This window comes from Naegleria fowleri, assembly GCF_008403515.1.
Source record: "Naegleria fowleri strain ATCC 30894 chromosome Unknown tig60, whole genome shotgun sequence".
Lineage (NCBI taxonomy): Eukaryota > Heterolobosea > Eutetramitea > Acrasida > Naegleriidae > Naegleria > Naegleria fowleri.
This window is the reverse complement of record NW_025407992.1, coordinates 396,665-417,702: the sequence shown is the minus strand read 5'-3', so window position 1 is coordinate 417,702 and position 21,038 is coordinate 396,665. Positions and strand designations below refer to the sequence as shown.

At 36.8% G+C, this 21,038-nt stretch overlaps 11 protein-coding genes across 11 annotated transcripts; 6 read left to right on the top strand and 5 right to left on the bottom strand.

The window, feature by feature from the left end:
* Positions 1–200: 200 nt before the first annotated feature.
* Positions 201–2,411, bottom strand: FDP41_008286 (uncharacterized protein; the record flags this gene model as incomplete). The annotated part of the gene is made up of 1 exon (XM_044712123.1): positions 201–2,411. One exon carries the CDS (start codon positions 2,409–2,411, stop codon positions 201–203), a length of 2,211 nt encoding a protein of 736 aa, XP_044558295.1.
* A 1,477-nt stretch (positions 2,412–3,888) lies between these two features.
* Positions 3,889–4,566, top strand: FDP41_008285 (uncharacterized protein; the record flags this gene model as incomplete). The annotated part of the gene is made up of 1 exon (XM_044712122.1): positions 3,889–4,566. One exon carries the CDS (start codon positions 3,889–3,891, stop codon positions 4,564–4,566), a length of 678 nt encoding a protein of 225 aa, XP_044558294.1.
* A 289-nt stretch (positions 4,567–4,855) lies between these two features.
* FDP41_008284 (uncharacterized protein) lies at positions 4,856–6,581 on the bottom strand (the record flags this gene model as incomplete). Its single annotated transcript, XM_044712121.1, has 2 exons — positions 4,856–5,103; positions 5,213–6,581. 2 exons carry the CDS (start codon positions 6,579–6,581, stop codon positions 4,856–4,858), a joined length of 1,617 nt encoding a protein of 538 aa, XP_044558293.1.
* A 291-nt stretch (positions 6,582–6,872) lies between these two features.
* FDP41_008283 (uncharacterized protein) lies at positions 6,873–7,558 on the bottom strand (the record flags this gene model as incomplete). Its single annotated transcript, XM_044712120.1, has 3 exons — positions 6,873–7,110; positions 7,201–7,226; positions 7,328–7,558. The coding sequence occupies 3 exons, from the start codon at positions 7,556–7,558 to the stop codon at positions 6,873–6,875; spliced, it is 495 nt and encodes a 164-aa protein (XP_044558292.1).
* Positions 7,559–8,014: 456 nt separating this feature from the next.
* Positions 8,015–10,746, top strand: FDP41_008282 (uncharacterized protein; the record flags this gene model as incomplete). The annotated part of the gene is made up of 2 exons (XM_044712119.1): positions 8,015–8,416; positions 8,536–10,746. 2 exons carry the CDS (start codon positions 8,015–8,017, stop codon positions 10,744–10,746), a joined length of 2,613 nt encoding a protein of 870 aa, XP_044558291.1.
* A 366-nt stretch (positions 10,747–11,112) lies between these two features.
* Positions 11,113–11,511, top strand: FDP41_008281 (uncharacterized protein; the record flags this gene model as incomplete). Its single annotated transcript, XM_044712118.1, has 2 exons — positions 11,113–11,276; positions 11,355–11,511. The coding sequence occupies 2 exons, from the start codon at positions 11,113–11,115 to the stop codon at positions 11,509–11,511; spliced, it is 321 nt and encodes a 106-aa protein (XP_044558290.1).
* A 203-nt stretch (positions 11,512–11,714) lies between these two features.
* On the bottom strand, positions 11,715–13,815 carry FDP41_008280 (uncharacterized protein; the record flags this gene model as incomplete). The annotated part of the gene is made up of 3 exons (XM_044712117.1): positions 11,715–12,077; positions 12,223–12,296; positions 12,447–13,815. 3 exons carry the CDS (start codon positions 13,813–13,815, stop codon positions 11,715–11,717), a joined length of 1,806 nt encoding a protein of 601 aa, XP_044558289.1.
* Positions 13,816–13,875: 60 nt separating this feature from the next.
* On the top strand, positions 13,876–14,190 carry FDP41_008279 (uncharacterized protein; the record flags this gene model as incomplete). Its single annotated transcript, XM_044712115.1, has 1 exon — positions 13,876–14,190. The coding sequence occupies one exon, from the start codon at positions 13,876–13,878 to the stop codon at positions 14,188–14,190; it is 315 nt and encodes a 104-aa protein (XP_044558288.1).
* A 243-nt stretch (positions 14,191–14,433) lies between these two features.
* FDP41_008278 (uncharacterized protein) lies at positions 14,434–15,258 on the top strand (the record flags this gene model as incomplete). Its single annotated transcript, XM_044712114.1, has 2 exons — positions 14,434–14,978; positions 15,141–15,258. 2 exons carry the CDS (start codon positions 14,434–14,436, stop codon positions 15,256–15,258), a joined length of 663 nt encoding a protein of 220 aa, XP_044558287.1.
* A 12-nt stretch (positions 15,259–15,270) lies between these two features.
* On the bottom strand, positions 15,271–17,700 carry FDP41_008277 (uncharacterized protein; the record flags this gene model as incomplete). The annotated part of the gene is made up of 6 exons (XM_044712113.1): positions 15,271–15,886; positions 15,997–16,235; positions 16,291–16,515; positions 16,591–16,980; positions 17,060–17,522; positions 17,609–17,700. 6 exons carry the CDS (start codon positions 17,698–17,700, stop codon positions 15,271–15,273), a joined length of 2,025 nt encoding a protein of 674 aa, XP_044558286.1.
* A 532-nt stretch (positions 17,701–18,232) lies between these two features.
* On the top strand, positions 18,233–21,022 carry FDP41_008276 (uncharacterized protein; the record flags this gene model as incomplete). Its single annotated transcript, XM_044712112.1, has 1 exon — positions 18,233–21,022. One exon carries the CDS (start codon positions 18,233–18,235, stop codon positions 21,020–21,022), a length of 2,790 nt encoding a protein of 929 aa, XP_044558285.1.
* Between the last annotated feature and the right edge of the window lie 16 nt (positions 21,023–21,038).

Here is a 21,038-nt window from a genome sequence, read left to right as displayed (position 1 = left end):
TCATCTGTCGACTCAAAAATCCATCAGGATTCAACGGTAGAGACAATACCTCTTTTGTCTTCGGTTTGGAGTTGACCTGACAAGGCATTTTGAAAGCTAATCTATTCTCAAAAAGACTTCACATGAACAGCAATGAACTGTTCAGAGTGAACCAAAGTCAGCCTATTCCATTGGATTGAATTAAAATCCTAAAAAGGACACTACAACACTTCTGAAAACAATTTGTGAATACTCTTATCAGGTTTCAACAATGATGAATAGGAACCTGTTAATACATTGCTCTCGTCCAAGCTGTTGTTTCGAGACGCATTTTCCTTCGAGGTTGTTTGATGAGAATGATTTTTCATGTAGTCTCGTCGCATTGCTTTTCTCTTCTCAAAGCGTTCGGCTTGTCTTTGAAGGGAATTCGTTTCTCTCAACAGAGAGACATATTGAGAAACGAGAGGGCTCGATTTCTTACTGTGGGAATAAGCTTTGAATACACCCAAATGTTTACATTCTTTACGTGTGGTGGATTTGAGTGTAACATTGTCACCTTCTCCAATTTCATACCATGCTTTCTTTCGTACTTGTGCAACTCTCTTAATGTCATAAGATTTGGGTGAATGATTCTTTTCGTGCTTTTTTTTCTCCTCTCGCAAGATTTTCAATTCGAAAAGCAACTCTTCGTCGCGTTCATCGTATTCAATAATTTGATCTAATTCTTGAGCGGTGAGATTGACTCCTTTTGAATAGGCCATAGCAATTTGTTCTTTCCTGTTGGCCTTAACAAGATCAATAAAATTCATTTCCTCTTCATGAAACACTTCGAAAAGATTATAATGAGGTGAATAGACTGTCTCTTCAATTTTTGATAGAACATCATTCAATTCCTCTGTTTGCTTTTTAACTCTTGTTTTTGATTTCACTCCTGTACAAATAGATAAAACAGCTTTTTGAAACTTTTGTTTCGCAGTTAACTTGCTCTCTTCTGATGAAGAAGTTGGTAATTTCAGCTCTACTTTGTATTTCCAAACAGTGTCCAAGCAAGGTTGTCGAATCGAGTCCAACCCAAGGCTCCATATTTGAAATTGTGTTACGATTTTGCGTTGAAATTCAACAGTTTCAAATTGCTCGGCACTATCAGGAAAGTTATATCCAAAGGCCATAAATACCGACTTCGACATGACTTCAATGTACATTTCGTCAAAACCATAGGAAACATTGTGCTTAGATTCGAATTGACGTGCTGCAATAAATTTTACCACCATTTCTGCGTAGTTATTGGCAATTCTATTCTCAACTTGAATAAATTCTTGTGTTAAGGCTTCAAATCTTCGTTGTGACCATTCTCGTGCCTTCTCTTGATAGAATTTAGATTTTTGCATTCGAAGAAAAAAGTCTTTGCTATGGTTCATCTTTTCCAAACAAATATCCAACTTTGTGGAATAGTATTCGGTACTTTTTGAAATCAAGTACTGATTTCCATAGAGTGTCACATAAAACCACCAAAAGGCATCTAAAAGAATATTTTGATTTTGTTCCGATAACAATACTTGATTGACAAGAATTTTTGATTGTGATGGAGCATGATCTGACAAAAACGAGGGAAAATAGATATTCAAAACTTGTTTGATCACAAAAGAAGGGTGGAGTGGTTTTTTTCTGGGAAATTTACAAGTAGTGGAAAAATCTTGGGGAAATTTGCACTCCTCGATGGACTGATGGTTTGAGTTGAATAACCAGTGAGGCAACAAATCAAGTCTATAATCAATATCTTCAATTTCAATTTGAATATCCTCTTTCTTGACGTCCACTTCAGTAATAAATGTATTCGGTGGCTGTTTTTGGGTTTTAGGAATTGAGGATTGATTTGAAATTACATTCGTGCTTGACGAAGATTTTTTCATGAAGGACGGACGAGAAATTGGAGAAGGAAGGAGATTTGATGTTACACTTGAAGGCAAAACTGGCGTAGGAGAAGAGGTATACGAACGAGGAGGTGACACGGAAGATACAGGTGTTGGAGATCGAGAGGAAACCTCAACAATTTTCGGCAGTAAATCGGTTGGCACTTCTTTTAGATCTTTGAAAGATCTATTCGTAAAGGAGGAGACTCTTGTGAGAGAATATCTTGAGGATGGAGTGGTCGTCGCTGATGAATTACTCTTTGAAGCAAGACCACCTCCATTCAAAGTGCTACCACTACCACGAACAATCCCATCCAGATCGGAATGAGGAACCACAATTTGCACAATCGGAATGATATTATCGGAAACTCTTTCATCCTCAAATATTCGCGAATTGATACTGGAAGGTGGTGATCTTCTTTTTTGATGGTATTTTTCAGTTGATGAAGATGTCGGCGGCACTCCGGGCGGTAGGAGTGATCCTTCCGAAGACAACGACGGCGAAGAAGAAGAAGTGTTCATATTTTTTTTTAAACCCTTATCGAAATCTACAGTAAACTCATGAAAATTCTTTACAAAATCATGACCATGGTTTGAAAATAGGAACCTCTTAACGAAAATATTCATACATTTCCATTCAGGGATTAAACTTTGAAGGTGACTCGTTGATTAACACTTGAGATTATGGCACAGTGAAAGATTTTGGTTTTTATGGTTCTATTTGGATTGGAACAATCGATCATCAAATGGACAATCAATTCAACCTCATTGAGGATTGTTGGGTTTGGGGATCTAAGAGACGAATTCTGGCAGGTGTCTATCGATCAAATTACAACGTTTGGCGTCTAGTGGCGATTCGAGTTGATGGCTGTGGAGTGGAAGTGGCCTTTTGTTCCTCTGCTCCCAATGTTGGATTTGCCGCCCATGAAGCTCACGACAATCATGTTAACAAGCTTGAGAAAAAAAGCGCGGGACTGTAGTTGAAAAAAAAATGGTTGATGCTGAACATTGGGCGATTTCTATTCTCACCTCCACACAAAAAGTTCTTCTTTCTCACCAAAGTTACCTACTTTAATATTCATTCGGGCTGCTGTTTCTGCTTCCTATATTCTAAAATATTACAACCCTCTCCGTTCATTCCAACCACAAAGGACAATTATGAAATCTTATAATTGTCGATAAGGTTATTAATTCAGAAAAGGATCTTTTACAACTTTTGAAAGATCATATTGGTGTTACCAATACTCTCGAAACATTGAAACCCAATCTTGAAAAAGCTTCTAAAATATTGCTTTGCCCATTCGGATCTGATGTTGAATTGGTTGATAGGGAGGATAGTATTCAGACCATTATGAAAGTGTTTGAAAAACAAGCCTATTATTATGACCAATACAGCTCGTTGGACAAATTATATGTTTATCAGTCATTTATGGCGGCTGCTCCTGGGGTTGGTAAATCAAAGCTCCTAAAGGAGGTTGGATTAAGGTTATTTAATGAACACTTTAGAAAAGACACCTTATGTTTCCCTCTTTTTGTTTCTTTTGGAAATGGTGTACCATTTGATCCTGATATGAAGCCTGAAGAGTCCTTGTTCAAAAGAATTTGTACCTCCTTTATATGCTCTTACGTTGATGAAATAGGTATCAAAATCTTTGAAAAGATCAAGAATGTCCCATTTAACCCATATCTATCAATAACACATGTATTGCTTGTTGGAACAAAAAGATTGAGTTTTACCTTGCGGTAGACGGCGCTGATCTGATGGTTTATGACATAAATCAGAGAAATAATCCACTTAAAACAATAATGACACAAATTGGAGAACACATACAATGCAACCGGTTGAGATTATATCCATTGTTTGCTGGCACATAGCAGCATACCATTCATGTAATTTTACTAGGAAGCACTTACTCTCCCGCCTTTGTTGCGAACTTTGTTATAAGAAATTAATGCTTTGACTGACCATGCCGCTGGCAATGAAAAATATAAGGACAAGATGAGATCGTGGAGAACTAACATAGAATTTAGACACTATGTTAGATTGCTGGCCGGATATCCACAAGGAATTGACGTGTTCCTTTTAAACTATCTCTATTACGACCAAACAGAGAGTGAAGCATGGGAAAGTGAACGGAAGTTTTTAATAAAATATAAGGCTCCAATTCAAATGAAAGACGCATATTTCTTGTTATCATTAATTTTAACAAGAAAGAAAGTCACAAAGTACCGGTTGATTAGATCAGAATCATTATCCTCTCTGGAAGAGAAAGGTTATATCATGTTAAACATAGACAAATATGATTTTTTTACAGTCTTATACCCTCCTGTTTTAATGAGCACCTTGATACATGAAGGACGTGTTCGGACAACTTTTGAGGAAATGTTTTTTGTGATGCCGTCAACCAAGAGAAATGAAGTTAATTGGGAAGATGCGGTACAGAAATACTTCTATTTATTGTTTACCTCCATTTCTCGATCAATCGATGAACAGGACGGGCCATTGATGCTTAAGGATTTGTTTCCATTCGCAAAAATGAACAACCGGACTTCGAAACTCTTTCTGAAATCAATACCTAAGATTGTTTATGAATGCCAGTCAGCAAAACCAATTCAAGGCAAAATCTCAACAGTAGCCAAACAGCAATCAAACTTTGCAGTTAGCTTGAGAATTTAGAAATTATGTTCTAAACATCCATTGATGCACTTGGAATTCCCAACATTCAAACGGTGTGAAGAGTAATAGAGTAACCATTATATATTCTTTACTGCATTCAAAACAATATCTCGATTGCTCATTGATATGAATAAAAATTCAAATTCTCTTGGATGACTTTTTCACGATCCCCTTTTTCATCCTTTTTCATGGTGGATGCATTTTCTTTTCAATAAATTGTTCAAACATTGGCAAATATTATATTGAATTGCATTTCAATTGTAAAATAATGCTGTCCATCATGAATCTATCATTCCTGAACTGTTATTGTTTTCTCTTGTTGCTCGGTTTTGAGAGCATTGGTTTCATTTGTTTCAACCATTGGAACGCAATTTTCGTTATTTTGGGTGTGGTCAAAGTCATCGACAATGGTTTCTCCATGTTTCATGGTAATGAAATAATCAGTAGGAAGTTTTCTTTCAATCAAACCCTTTTCCAACAATTGTTTAGGTTCCATGACTGGCTCAAAGGTCAACATGAATGTTCCCCAGTGCATTCCTACACGTCAATGACAAAATAGTGTCGCCACACGATGAGTTCATGAATAACAAATGAACAAGAACGATCAATTAATTCGATGGATCGATCAATCAACAAATCAACTTACCAATACTTTTCTTTGCACCCACCTCTTGCGCGATGGTGATTGCTTCTTCAGGATCTACATGTTGATCCTTCAAAAACGATCTTGGATGATAAGCTCCAATTGGGATCAATGCCAAATCAATAGGTCCAAGTCGTTTTCCAATTTCTGTGAATGTTTGTGTATTGTAACCCGTGTCACCAGCATGCCAAAATTTCACCACACGTTTTCCAACTTGCTGTTCAATGATACCATTTGGAATGATTTCATTGAATTCAATTCCCCATGAACCCCACAAGGCCTCATTTCGATCTGTCATATTTCTCGCTCCCCAATGCTGAGCTGGTAAAAACACAAATCGAATTTCACTTTCAACTGTCATGGTCGTATTTGATATTTTTGCAGAAACCTTAAAAGTTACATCTTTCCACCAATCCAATTCATACAATTTTGAATTCATCTTTTCTTGATTCAAACATCCACTTTGCATCCATTTATATTTACACTTGTACGGTAACAAAATAATTGGATCATGATATTTTTGAATGTCACGAATGGACGTTTCACACAAATGATCATAATGATTATGTGACACACAAACAAAATGAATTGGTGGCAACTTGGAAATGTCATCCACTGGAATTTTCTTAATTCTTTTAGGTCCAAAAAACGAGACGGGACTGCATCTTTCAGCGAATACTGGATCTGTTAAAATATTAATTCCACGATATTGAATGAGAAATGTGGAATGTCCAATCCATGTGATTTGATAGGTCTTTTTTGAATAATCAATGTGTGTATCCATTTCATTGAGACTTGTCGACGATTTTAAAGAAGAATTTTCATGAGTAGTGGCAGTTGTGGCAGTTGTAGTGTTTGAGGTTTTTGTGATATTTGCATGTTCCACAAAGTGTTGGAAGGGTTTGGGATGAAACAATAAATCATAATGAGGTTCCAATTGTGGTAATTCTTCATCAGAAGGAATACTTGGTCGATTCCCAATATATTTGAACATGGAAAAGTAATCACCGATAGACTTGTCGTGGGAGATGCCAATCCATGGATCCACAAACTTGTCTGGTTCTAAGAATTGATAATAACCTTCCACATGAGGAAGATCCTTCTGATTTTCATGTTGTTGTGAAGAAAGGAAGAATTCGAGAAGGGATTTCTTCTTTCGATCGGAAACGACCCAATGAGAAGGAATGCATGCGTCGATGGTTGGAGAGGAATGAAGTGTGCATGTGGATGACGAGAGTGTCTGTTGAGGTAGCAGTAGTTGGAGCGAGTTATTACTTGAACCTCCACAGACGTGCTGAATAGTGACCTCTGAAAAGAGATACTTTCGAGAGGTCGTGGAGGTGGTGTTGGTGGTGATCTGTTCCGACGACATGTGGTTGTTGTGGCAATAATGGATCGCGTTGGAGTCGTTTTTTGTGGGTGTGTGTGTTTTGAAAATTTCTGATTTCGTCTCTGCGCCGCCGTTCGAAAAAACATGCGCAGGTTTGAATGGTGCGCACCGTTCAATTAAAGGAGAGTTTTTTAATGTGCTCTTGAGAAGAGTGTCACAATTGTGAACGTTCGATGATGGATGCATGTTTGAAATGTGTTGGAATCAATAATTAATTTCATTGATTCGATTTCATTGATATTTTTACAACTCTGAGAGGTGTTAAAGTCACGATTAAGCAAGCAGTTCATCGACTTTTTGTATGAAAAGATTACCTCGTTCTGGAGTGTATGCCTCCTCTCTTGTCTTGTACAATAAAGTTCCATCTTTGGCAAAAACACAGATACAAATTTTATCGTCACTTTCAATTCCAAGAGCTTCTCTGAATTTCACTTGATCTGTATGAATTAAATAGGTACGTTGTCGAATGAGATCGTCCACAGTTGCATATCGAACGGCCTCAAATATTCCTCTAGATTCAATATCATTATAGACAAGTCCACAAATGATGAATTTTCAACGTTCTTTGAAATGATTTATATTCCGACATGAAAAATCCTACCTTGCTAAAATCCAATACATTTCAGGCTTTCGTCATTCAGTTACATCATTCCGAGAATTTTCATCATCATTAATCCCGATAATTGTGATCCTAATTAGACAACATAATAGTAACAATCAATACCTACCAGCAATGGAAACACATTAAAATCCACATCCTTTTCCTTCCATTCTCCTCCATCTCTTTTCAGATCAGCAAATACAGCTTGCCAAGTCTTGGTATGTTCCTTTTGCTCCTTTGAAAATCCGAACACTGCTATATTCACCTTTTTAGAAAACGTTGAAGGAAAGGAATGTTCTTCTCTCGATTCAATTTGCATTCCCGAGATGGTGGGAAGAATGTATTGCTGTTGGGACATTTTTATTGCAGCAGTGGTCGTTACCAGCCGTTCTTCAAAATTTCCATATTTGTACAAACAGCCATATTCGCACAATATTGGAGAAAGTATTTGTACTCCACACAAAATGGCGGCAAAAAAAATTAAGCCGAAATTCACAATTCGAATACCATGAAGAGAGAAGAAAGTGCTGACATTAGGATTTTCACAACCTAAGGATGATCCTCTTCAAGTCTGGATGCGAAGAGAGATTCAACAACAACAGCAATGGTCATTCATGAATGTTATTTTAAAATTATCACATTCTTGCATTTTCTTAAAATTTCCTTATTTGTAGGTAATGGCATTGAACACTGTTTTGGAGAAACAATCAAAAAACCAAGATGGAGCCAACAAATTCCATCGACCCACAAATATCAACCACAACAGTATCAAAAAAACCTCTAAAAAGCATTTCTTCTTGTCGTTGTACACCTCATGTCAGTTGCCATTAATAATTCTTATTCGGATTCCTCTTCCATACAACAACAACCATCAACCTCCTCTACCATCCCTGCTGGTATCATGACCTCTCCCATTAGTCTCCAAAGACGTCAAGTGCTCCACAAACTTCTCAAAGACCAACACTTAGAAACTCTCAGCGAAGAATTAAATCGCGACAAGAATTCAATCATTGGCACTTTCAATGTCGACTCGTGGTATGCCCTCGATAATGAAAATGGCAAAACCTTGTTGATGACTGCAGTACAGGAAGGAAATATTCAAATGATTCGTTTGTTGCATAAACAATTTGGAGCAGATTTGAATTTTGTGGACAGGTTGCAACGATCGAGTGTTTATTATTGTGTCGAATTGAAACATTATCACAAGTCGGAGACGGTAAGTTGTTAGGCAACAATCAATGATGACACTCATTGTGATAAATATTAAATTTGATATGAATGGGAATGATGAATTGCCGTCCCCAAATATGGTCATGACCTGTCAATTCTTGACAGATTTTGGAATATTTAATTGCCAACCAAGCAAAATGCAATGTCGTCAACTCGGAAGGTCATTCTCCCTTCTATGTGGCCCTACAACATAATAACCTTCCTGCTGCTAATTTACTTTTCACGGAAGGAAATGCAAATGTGAATGAGGTCATTGACAAGGAGGGAAACACTGCTCTCCACGAAGCTGTCAAGAATGGAAATACTGCCACTGTGAACTTTTTAGTGACACAATGCAGTGCAGATTTGATTCAACCAAACAATAAGGGAGATGTTCCATTCTTTATTGCATTGCAATATCCAAGATTGATTAATCAAATTCTAAAATCTATCAATGGATTGAACACAAAGGATACTCGAAAGATGGTTCTTGTTGGAACGAGTGGGTTCAATCGAAGAGCTAGTTTTGATGTTGTGGAATACATGAATCATGTGGTGAGATATCGCAATGAATTGAAACAAAACGCACTTCACAAATGTGCTGCCATGGGTTATATTCATTCTTTGGGTGAATTGTTGACACACCTGTCAGAACATAATATCAACGAAATGACATCCGAAAGGGATGTGAATGGTAACACCCCTCTTCACTTGAGTGTGATAAATAACCATCCTGCCGTTTGCTTCTCACTCAATCAATTGAAGCCCACAGATGCAATCATTCAGAACAACGATGGTGACACTCCGATGCATATCGCTTTAAAGACTTCTGCCTACAAGTGTGCTCGTGTGCTTTATAACAATTCGAAAACGTTCTTGAAGGAAAACAATGCAGGAGAGACCATTCAACTCTTGTTGCAACAATTCAAGCACGAACTGAAACAAGAGGATGACATTTCCAAAATGCTTCTCCAAATTGATTTAACACAACCACACAATTATAGATTTCACAAATTGATCACTGATCACACCTTTCTATCCAAGATGAAAGATTACCTCAGTGTGAATAGCAATCAAAATATGATTATCTTTTACGAGACAGTTCAAGAATTCAAAATGATCAACTCCAATTCAGAAAGGTTCCAGATGGCCGAACAAATTGTGGACCACTTTCTAAATGATGACTCATCACACAAGTTGAAATTTATGAAATTAGCTTATGGACCTTTCCGAGTGAAATTCAAAGAATGCTCTCCCGAGCACTGTCCTAAAGATATTTTCCTTAATTTGGAGACTCTTGCTTTGCAGAATTTGAAAGAGGAGGTCTTTCCCAAATTCATTCGTTCAAAACTCTTCATCAAATACATTGAAAGAAAGAAGCAAACAGATCCAACCTTTTTGGTTCGTTTTGTCAAATCAGAGTTGACCAACGGTGACAAATTGAGTGATGACACTTCCTCCACCGATTATGTCTCCAACTCTCGAATGGCAATGTCTAACACTGGGTCTTACTCAAATGATCACAATGTGAGCTCAGAAAGCGATGAAGTGATCGATGTTGAGGACTATGACGTTAAGGAAAACACAAAAATTTGTCCTAAATGTGGAACTGAATTGATCGATCTCGACAATTATGTTTTCACAGACAAGGAATTCCAAAAAGCCATTGAAAATCTACACGACATGAATCAATGGAGACTATTACATGAAGCTGGATCAGGAAGAACCTATGCAAGTCCTGAACTTCTCCACAACCACCTCAGTAATTCTCGTCGTCACACTCAAGTGAAATATGTGGGTGAAATGGATTGTAGTAGCCACGCAATGTTTAACATGTGGGTTGATCCTGATTACATTCAAAGCCGAGAAGCTCACTTGGATTCAAGCAAACAGTTGGATTTCATTCGAAATGGTAAATACGCAGCAGTCATTGAATTAGAAATTCTCAAAATGAAATTTCCACATCAGAACAGAGAATTCGTTCATGCATACTGTTGTCGATTCGATGAAGAAGAACAGAGATATTTATGTATCAGTCGTTCAGTGAATCATCCAAAAGCTCCTATCAACAACAAGTATGTGAGAGGTGAAGTGAAAACTGCATTCCTTGTTGAACGAATTTCTGATGTCAAATGTCGCTATTATTATGCTGTGACTGCAGATTTTGGAGGATGGTTGGATCCCGATTATTATTACAAGATGGTTCGAAAGGACACTCAATACGTTCATCAGAATTTGGAAAAACTCGTTCACCAAAGAGAACAATTTGGAAAGAAGAGACCAGAGAAGGGAGGATTGATTCAATCTCTCGATTATTACTTGTCCAAGAAGGATTAAACAACGTTGATCATTAATGTCATGAATCCTTTAGAATGTACTTTTTCAAGTCTATGGATGTAAATTCTGATAAACAGACCTCGAGGGATGTGAAAAAATGTTTCTGAGATTCAATTCTACCCTTCGATTCTTGCACTCACCATTCAAATTTTTCGTCTTTTTCTTCTATTTTGTAAAACCCGCCAAATTTGTAACGCCTTTTACGAACGACAGCGTTGTAGAAAAAAATATACAATCCTGAAAAAAAAAGAGATCCTTAACGACGACCGACTCGTTTGAGTTTTCAAGAGTACATCACGCGTGGATCGGAATCAAAATTTTGAAATTACATATCAACATCGGAAGAGAATTATAGTTGCACCGGAAATGTCTGGAAAAAAAGATCTTCAATCGGAATTGTCTCCCAATGATTATAAAGTATTTCAGGGACTTCAAAAGAAGTGGCGATGTAAATTATGTGAGCAAGAATTTTATGTGGAGTCATTGCCTGGAGCAATCTCATATAATTCCGTTTTAAAATTACGACAAAGGTAAGTGAGGAAGAAACATCCCGAACGAGGAATCTTTTTAAATGAAATGATTTGTTGTTGTTTATTTGAAAACACCAGTTGGGGAATGAAAAGTAAACCAGTTTCTCCAGCATTGCTGTATCAAAAAGTTCATGTTTGTGTATTTTGTTTACAATTCTTTGAATATCAGTTAGAGAAGGAAGAGAAAACATTAAAGAAGTCTCCTAAACCAGCAAGCAATGCAACGAAAAAGTAAACTTTTGTACATATTCCTAAAACTAATTAAACAAGATCGATTTAAGAATCAAGTGAATCTAGCGTTTGTGAGGTTGTCACAACACCTTGCATGCTGTTAGCCTGCCCTAACAAATCATTGATCAACTCTTCATTACAAGATCTATAAACGCATGTGTAATGCACATCCATCTATCTTTGTCCCTTTCTTGAAATCCCAAACGGTCAAACAGTTGGATCTTTTTTCAATATTTGTTGTGCATCCTCGTTCTGATGGATGGTTTGTTCTTCTTCATTGACAGTCGCACTTGCAATATTCACTTCACTGTTGACTTCTGACAGGATGCTCAAATACGAATTTTTCTTTCTGCAATAAGCACACAAACATGAATAAACTTCCAAAAATTCACTCTTTTCAAATTCCATATATGAAACTCCAACCATCAAAATGATAAGTAAAACATGAGCTACAAAGAATAAAGTTCCAGTTGTTGGATCTTGATACGCAAAATCGAATAAAATCATACAAATGTGAATGACGCCCATAATGGTGATGATGGCAGACGAAAAGAAGACAAATCGAAGGAACTGTTGAATTTTGTTGTTTGACGAAATGGTTAGTAAGGACGTTAAAAATTATTGACAACATTTAAAAATAACCATGTTAGAAATATGACGTGCCGTCGAAAATAAACATTCAACGATCAAACATTTTACAATGAATCTCACTTACCCATGTTTGGAATAGATCAATATCTGATACTTTTCGCATGACAAAATAAATATAACAAGAGAGTCCAATATAAGCTAGAGTGTGTATGACAATCATCAATGTTTTCGTCATTTAGCCACACCATAACACAATTGTTAAATTATTTAAAAAATCATTTGAAACATGAATCATTCAAATGGATATTAATATATTATGATTAAATTCAATTCAATTCAATGACTTACTAAGAATGGCAATTAAAATGGACAACAATAGCACAAAATTCATCGCCACAACAAATTCTGTTGGAATTTGCATCCGAATCACCATGGAAAGAATTGGCCATAATAACATTAAAGCCAAAAATATCAAAAAAACAATCAACAAGCAAATTCCACTGCACCAAGTGCTCTTATACTTTTTCGATTTCACAAATCTCACCAAATGAAACCAAAATTTGATCCAAGCAATTAAACTGAAATATCCAATACAGAGCGAACAATATTCCAATGCAATAAATAAATTTGAATTTCCAACAATTAAGGTAATATAACCTGCAATGGAGGATGCTTCACACAAGAGTACCAATGACATGGTTGCGATATTTCTCCATCTCCTCAATCGAAGAGAATAAATAAATTTTGGAATAAAGGAAATAAAGAAAATGGAAATAAAATTAATGGCATGTAGAGAGAGACCTAAATAGCTCAAAAAATCGTAATATGTTCTCTGTTTTGCAGTATACCAACAAGAATATCCAAAAAAGTCGCTCTCTGTGCAGTAACAAATGGTTTCATACGTTTGACCATATATTGTGCCAGTGGTGTTCGAATTGACGAGAATGGGAATTCCCAACTCTGTGGCTCCACATGTCAATAATAAATTTGGAAAATTATTTCGAAGATCGACAAATCGGTCGTCATTGAAATGGCATGTCTTCAAGTCAAATATGTAATCTTTTGAGCAATATTTACAATAGTTGAACCAATCGAAAATAGTGGTCTCTCCATTCGAAATTTTCAATGCGAGGTCAATAATATCTTTCGATTGACACAGCACGTCATGACAATTCAATTTCGAAACCTGCTCCCATTTTCTCACTCTCGAACATATATTTCTATTTTCGCCACTCGTGGAAAAGCTTCGATACATGAACTCATTTCGAGAATTCCAATTCCATTCGATCGATCTTTCAACTTTTTCTGGAAATATCAATTCAAGACATGCAAAATTGTCAGGTATTTTGTCACCACAACTCAAACAAGGCAAAAAGAAAGCCATCGAAGAGTAATTGACACATTGGTGAAATCGTCCAAAATTTCGCTGAGATACGCTGTACGAGTTATTGTCTTGTTGTAAATTTTCAAAATAATAATTATTATTTAATTTCCGAATGTCATGTTGATGATCATCCTGTTGACGACGAAGGGATGTTGAGATGCAATGAATCACATTGGAAGGAGAAATGAAAAACAAGAATATGACAAGAAGAAGAGACATGAAAAGAATCTTCATTGTCAATGGAGAGTGGACAGTTCTTGAAGGACTTGTTGTGAATAGTTGTGAATGACTCCGAGTCGTGGTGGTGGTGGCGTAACAGGTCGAGATGGTCATGATTTTTTCTTTTGCGTGATGAATTGGAAGTCGCTTTGTTTCCAAATTAATTAATTTGGAATGGAAGATGAATGTCCGATCCATGATCCATTCGATGACTTTTTCGACATGTCAGACGACAGTGGCACTAATTCCAACGCTTTGGGAAATATGACCACTGGATCTTCAGATCTATTAGATGATGATTGGAGCAGTTGGGATAATTTGGATTCCATTGTGCCCTCTTCATCGAAACAATCCTCACAGCAACCAAACAAAACGACTTCTCAACCCTTAAAACTAAGTCACTCCACAACAGGCACAACAACAGTGAACAAGATCACGCCAAACACAAGTAACAACAATTTGTTGGAAGATGACTTTTTTGCAAAGTAATCCACCAACTTCCAAAAAAACAAATCCCATGCAACCAACCACAGTTGAATGGAAAAGTTGAAATTCAACAGGGTGAAAATGAACACAGTTACAATTAATTAATATTGTGGCGGATTTTAGAAAAGAGTCATTGTTCAGCCAACAGTTTATTGCTTTGATTAAAATAAATATAAATTAATTAGAAGAATTCTTCTAATTAAAGAATTATTAATTAAATTTTTATTAATATTTCTTTCTAAAAAAATGTCTTCAAACGAACGAGGTGGAAAACACAACCCTCCAAGTGGCAAAATAAGCCAAAATCTCTCGGAAGCTGAAGAAGAGTTATTTGCGGAATGGGCCGAAGAAGAAGAACGTCTGAAAGCATCGACACCACCTGAAAAAGCCTCATCGGCACAACTTGCTTCCGATTTACTCGAAGAGGAAGAGGAACAACATGAAGAAGAAGAAGGCTCATCGGATCTTGAATCAAAAACAAATGTAAATAATAATAATAACAACAATATAGGAAATCATGTGCGATCAAAGAAGAAACGAAAAGTTGATCATTTAAATGTAGATACTTCAATAGCAGCAGCGGATACATCATCAGCAGATGCTCAGGCTTCTCTTGACCTCCCAATCACTCCGACCTATACAGGTGTTAATTTACCTTCTGTAGAGCCTGAAATCAAGGAAGAATATGTGAAAAAAGATGAGTATGATAAATTGATCAACTCTCATACTGAAACCATTAAAAAACTGAAGAATGATTACAAGTTGATGGCCGACAAATACAAGAAGGAAATGTAAGTGTAAAATTATCAAGCTCATGGAAATATACGCACAAATGGCATATATTTTTTACCTTGCATTTGAATTAATTATATTTCTACATTGAAAAATTATGAAATGTGAATTGGTATTGTTCAACATGTGACATATTGCACAATTTATTGTTGTTTACATAGTGAGCGTTTAAAGAGTGAATTGAATGCTCTAAAGCAGAAAAAAGCCTTAAATTTGCAAATAGAAACTTATTATTTGTGCTTCTTCAAGAGAACAGCATACTTCTGTTTATTTGATTGAGTTGATAACCACCTAGTTATTTAAATCCTTTGATTTTAACAAATCTTGTTCCTCCTCTGCTTGCTCATTGGAGGCAAGGAAATAATGGCACAATAACTCTTCTCCTATCGGTTGGTCTTCTGTCCACAATAAACTCTCCTCCTCTAATTCAGTATCAATGTTCTCATCGGATTCTACATCTTGGAGTAGTAATGAATTGAGGTCTTCTTCTTCCTCGTCATCAAAGCTCTCCTCTTCTGTCTCTCCTTCGACAGTGTCTTTCTCTAACACTTGCTGTATGAATGTAATTTGTTTTGCGAGTTCATCCTCAGATTGTCGTTTAATAATTCTGAGTCGATCTTCAATGCCGCCCGAGATTGCCTTTTCTTTTAATACAGCACTAGAATTCAGAAGGCTGTACAACGTTCCATTGGCATAGGTTCTTACTTGTGGACTCTCGTGTTGAGCCAAATCCATCAATACGTCGATGATATTATCAATTCTTTCACACCGGACAATCGCTCCCTTTCCTAGACATAAATTCATCAACAAGGCTACTCCATACTCAGTCGAATAGTCACTACACATTTGAGCACCGTCACTCAGAATCCTGCATAAAATTCCAATGACATCACTTTCAATCATATGGCTGATTTTTGTGTGTCACACAGACAAGCAGCACATGAGCCGTTCAAATGAAACCAATGCAATGTGCAAATGATTGTTACAATGTTGCTATTTGAAACACAATCCACTTACATTTGGGGTCGGGACTTGACGCTAATTTTTTGTAGAATTGCAATTACATTTTGTCGAATGATGGTATCTGACTGTTCCACTTCAAGTATTTGAATTAGGTCGCTTATTAATGAGTTTCTTGGAAAATCTTTGATAAGATATACAATTCCAATATTTTCAGAAGCTATAATGTTAATCAATCTTAATGCATATTCTACAACCATGTCATCTTTTGAAAATAAGAGAGCTCCAAGAATTTTCTATTAATATCAAATGAATCAGCATGATGTTGAAAGAAATTAAGATAAAGCCTACCTTCTCATTATTTACAATTCCAAAAATATCATAATAGATCATTGTTTTCATGTTGTTAATTTTCATTCGTAAACTGGATGATTTGGACAATCTCCAACGAAGTGCTTGTAACACGTAGGGAATTACTGGAGAATTGCTCTCTTTTTGGAAAAAGTTTTTCAACTTTGTGTAATCTAGGGAAACAAATGGTATTGCGGTCTCGTTACCATTTTCTTCGTTCCTTGGCTTTGAGAAAATTGTTCGCAATCATTTCAGTTCGTATGTAAGCCGCAAAATCTAAGTTCTTTCAGAAATACTTACAATGAGAGCAGGTAGAATGGACTCGAGTTGTAATGATCCTAATGAGTCCTCAACTACATTTAAAAATTGCTTGTTCAGTTTCTTTCCTTTCATAACTCCCTCTAAAGCCCTAATTAAATCTGCGCTTAATCCATAAAGCTCTCTGTACTTGTTTTGTATGAAATCCATATGGGCTGTAAACTCTTTTTTCTGTTGCTCGACCAATTGTTTGTATCCTGACCCTCCGTTATTTAAATTCATTGATGAGAGTAAATTATTTGTGCTAGAGTTGACACTGGGTTGACAATATGAAGAAGCCAATGTATGAAGATATGGCTGCTCAATATTTCTCGAAAAAGTGGTCTCTAAATAGGTCTTGATTCTGTCGAATAAATCATTTTTCCATTTGCTCTTTAAGTTTCAACCCAATAATACCATATACACCAAATTATTTAACGCACAACAATACATGATTGAACTTCTAACCTACCTGGAACATGTTGACGAAAGATGGGTGTGTGGATGGGTCAGGAATGTATGGAAATGCATAATACGGTAGCAGCTCTGAAAATGTTGACAAAATTGCTGCCTTCATGTCAAGATATTGTTTGAAATCTTGCACATACTTTCGGTGCTCTTGCTTATCTTTTTTCTCCCTAATAGGGATTGTGGCGCAATATAGTCGAGTGAAAAATTCGAGTTTGAGCGTTTCTGGATCACTGGATCTTAGCATGGGAGAAACATGCTTTTCCCACAAGTAAAAATAATTCTTGTAATCACCAGCTTCTAAGGAGGACATCATTTCGTCAATGATTTGTGTTCGTTGAGATTCAGGCATAACTTTCGAACGATTTTCTATTCTTGCTGATGTTGGTCTTTCATTTAGCAGTCTGTTGTTAATCTCCTGTTCAAAGGTGGCTGATGTTTCAAAAAAACCATGAAAGGTCAGGTATCTGAATATGAATAAAAGGGAGTTGCATGAGATGGACAGTAGTGAAGAACAGTTGGTGAATTTGAAACAATAATATCTGAAACATACTCTAGTATCCATCTATTGAGCTGATGAAGTGATGTCTCGCTTGTTTGATCCCTTTTAAAACTAGAAGATAATGTAAAACTTCTCCGTAGCATTTTCTGCCAATCAATGATTATTAATGAAATCAAATACCATGTAGGATGGTTTAATTCAAAAAAGGGTAGTATTCAGTTATGTATGAATGTACTTCCGATACAATAACAAACCAACCTTTCACTTTCAAACAACGAACGTTGAAATAATAAATACAACCAATGAACAATTTTTTTGTAGTTGAAAATAGATATATTGGCGCCAGTGCTCTCATCATCACAATGCCGTCATATATTTTCTTATGGGGAGGCAGAAAATCAATGAAAACCCGAAAGTACAACAACAACAAATCTGAGATGCGCCTCCCGAAATAAACTGTACACCTGAAGAGTGCTTCAACCACAATCTTACAACAAGGCAGTTCAGGTAAACATTCCGAAGGTAAGTCCCAATATTGATGATGATGATGAGGTTTTGATGCATTGGTGAAAAAGCTCAACTTGATTGAAGCTTCTTAGAGCTTAAAGCCATCATCATATTTTGTAAAAATTTTTTGAATTTGTTTTGAAAAAATAACACAACAACAACATCATCATGAGCTCCTATTTTAAAGCTGCAAAGTTCGTCGATAGCGACGAAGAAGAGGAGGAACGCTCTGAAGAGGAAGTATCTGAAGAAGAGGAAGTGCAAACAAAGAAGAAGGGAGGATTCTTTGGTAAATCAAAATTGGTAGAATCTGAAGAAGAAGATGAAGACGAGGAAGAGGACGAAGAAGAGGAAGCCGAACAAAAGGAAAAGGAAAATGAAGCACAAACTGCGCAAGCAGAACAAGAGGATAAGAGGAAAAAGTGGTTTTTAGATGGTTCGGATGAAGAAGAAGAAAGTGATTATTCTGATGATGAATGGCTGTCATCAGATGAAGGTAGCGTTGCCTCGTCTGTAAGAGCAGAAGTCAAATCACACAGACTGAAATATTTGGACGAATTGCGTGAAGTTACCGAAAAGATTCAAGATAGTATTATGGACAACAACTGGAAAGCAGTCTCCGACGATTTTTCAGAAGTCGGTAAGGTGATTGAAAAGTTGCAAAAACTCGATGAATACAAGGGAAAGAAGAAGGTTCCAAATCTTTATATTCGTTTCTTGGTGTATTTGGACGACAAGTTGGAAGAGGCAAAATCCAAGAAGGATGACATCAAAACAGCTGATTCCAAACTCATCACAACATTCCATAGAGAAGTCAAAAAGACCATCAAGAATTATGAAGATTTGATGACTGCCTGCAAAGCAGAACCTGAAGCTTTCCAAGATACTGAAGATGAAGCTGAGGAAGTTCCAGTTGACAAAAAGCCACAGAAAAAACCAACAGTTCCTCTCACAGATGTTCAAAAGTTGATGGCCGATTTGACATCGGGCACCATCGAAGAAAAAATTGCGGAAATCGGACGAGGAAAGGGATACAAGGGTACCAATCCTAAGGAATCCCTTCTTCAGTTGAAGATTTTGTTGGCTCACACTCCTGAAGTCAAGACTCGAATTCAATTGCTACTTTTAATTGTTCTTACCCACTTTGATTTGCCAAAAGGCAACAGCAATTATCTTTCATTTGATGCTTGGAAGAATGCTTGTCTTGGGTTGATCCGATTGATCAAGCTCATCGAGGATCATCCAGAATTGCAAGTTGTTGAATCGATTGACACATTGTTGGGAGAATCCGCTCCTTCCAATAATGCTACCTCATCTGAGGCCAACCAAGTACACATCAAGGGTAATATTGCGTCAATTTTGGAAAGATTATATGATGAATTTATTACTAGCTTGCAATACACTGATCCACACACACAGGATTATGTGAAGAGATTGCGAGATGAATATCTTCTTATTGAAGCCGCTGAAAGAGTTTACTCATTCTACTTGAAGAGAAATAACAAGAGAAATCTCGCCCGTGCTGCATTTAAATTATTCGAACATTTATACTATAGAAAGCAGGATGATCATGAGAAGCTTCTCGCTGCTCAGAGAGCAAATGCTTTGAAGGCTCTAGAGGAAGCTCATGCTAACTGGGTCGAAGAGGAGAAACAAATGTTGTCAGAGTCGGTCACACCAACCGTTGATCCATTCAAAGTTGATTCGCCGGATGTCATTGAAGCAAATCTTCCTAAAGTTCTCTCTAATTTGGCAATTATAATTTACGAACATGGTACTGATCATGCCAAGATACGAACACTGTTGATGCAAATTTATCACAGAGCTGTCTATGGTAAATTCTTTGAAGCTAGAAATCTTCTTGTCACTAGCAAACTGCAAGATAATATTCACCACTATGAAATCCCAACTCAAATACTTTTCAACAGAGCGATTGCTCAAATAGGTATTTGTGCTTTCAAGAATGGTTTAATTCAAGAGTCACATGCTGCATTACTTGAACTCTATGGTTCGCAGAAACAAAAAGAATTACTCGCCCAAGGTTTGACAAGCAGCAGATATCAACAACCTGCAACTCTCCAAAAGAAGGAACAACTTGAAAAGATTGAAAGAAGTAGATTAATTCCTTATCATCAACATATTAGTATTGATTTGATTGAAGGTGTCCATTTGATGTGCGCCTTACTTTTGGAAGTCCCAAACATGGCCATGCAATCCTTCTCCAACGTTAAACCAAAAGTTATCAATAAGGCATTCAGACGTGTATTAGAAACTTTCAGTCGTCAACATTACGTCGGGCCTCCAGAAAATACAAAGGAGCACATCTATGCTGCCTACAATGCTCTTTCTTCAGGAGAATGGGAAGAAGCTTTCAATATTTTACTTTGTCTTGAGGATATTTGGAGCTTGATTCCTGACAATGAATCAGTCAAGGAAATGTTGAAGAAGAAGGTGAAGGTTGCTGCTTTGAAGGCCTATATTTTCAAGTATAGTAGACATTACGAAACTATTTCTGTACAATCATTGTCAACCATGTTCGATCTTCCAAAGCCCACCGTTTACTCGATTGTGAACAAGATGATTATTGCTGAAGAGTTTTATGCTGGATTGGACCAAACCAATGATACCATTGTTATTTATCACTCCGAACCAACTCCACTCCAATATCTTGCCCTCCAATTAACAGACAAAATTTCCGCCCTTGTTGAATATAATGACAAGCTCTACGATGCCAAGCAAAGCAATACAGCCTATGTCGTCATGACTGACCACAAACAACAGAAGAGATCAAAGCAAAAGACCACCAACAAGCAAGGTCAAGGCAACCAGAAAGGTCCAAGAAACACCTCTGGCGGCAACAAAGGTCCAAATCAAAAGAGAGAAAAGAATACAAAACACCACAAGGACAAGCAACAACAGCAAGCAAGCTCAACTCCAGTTACTGCTTCCGTTCAATAAGTCACTACTATCAAAA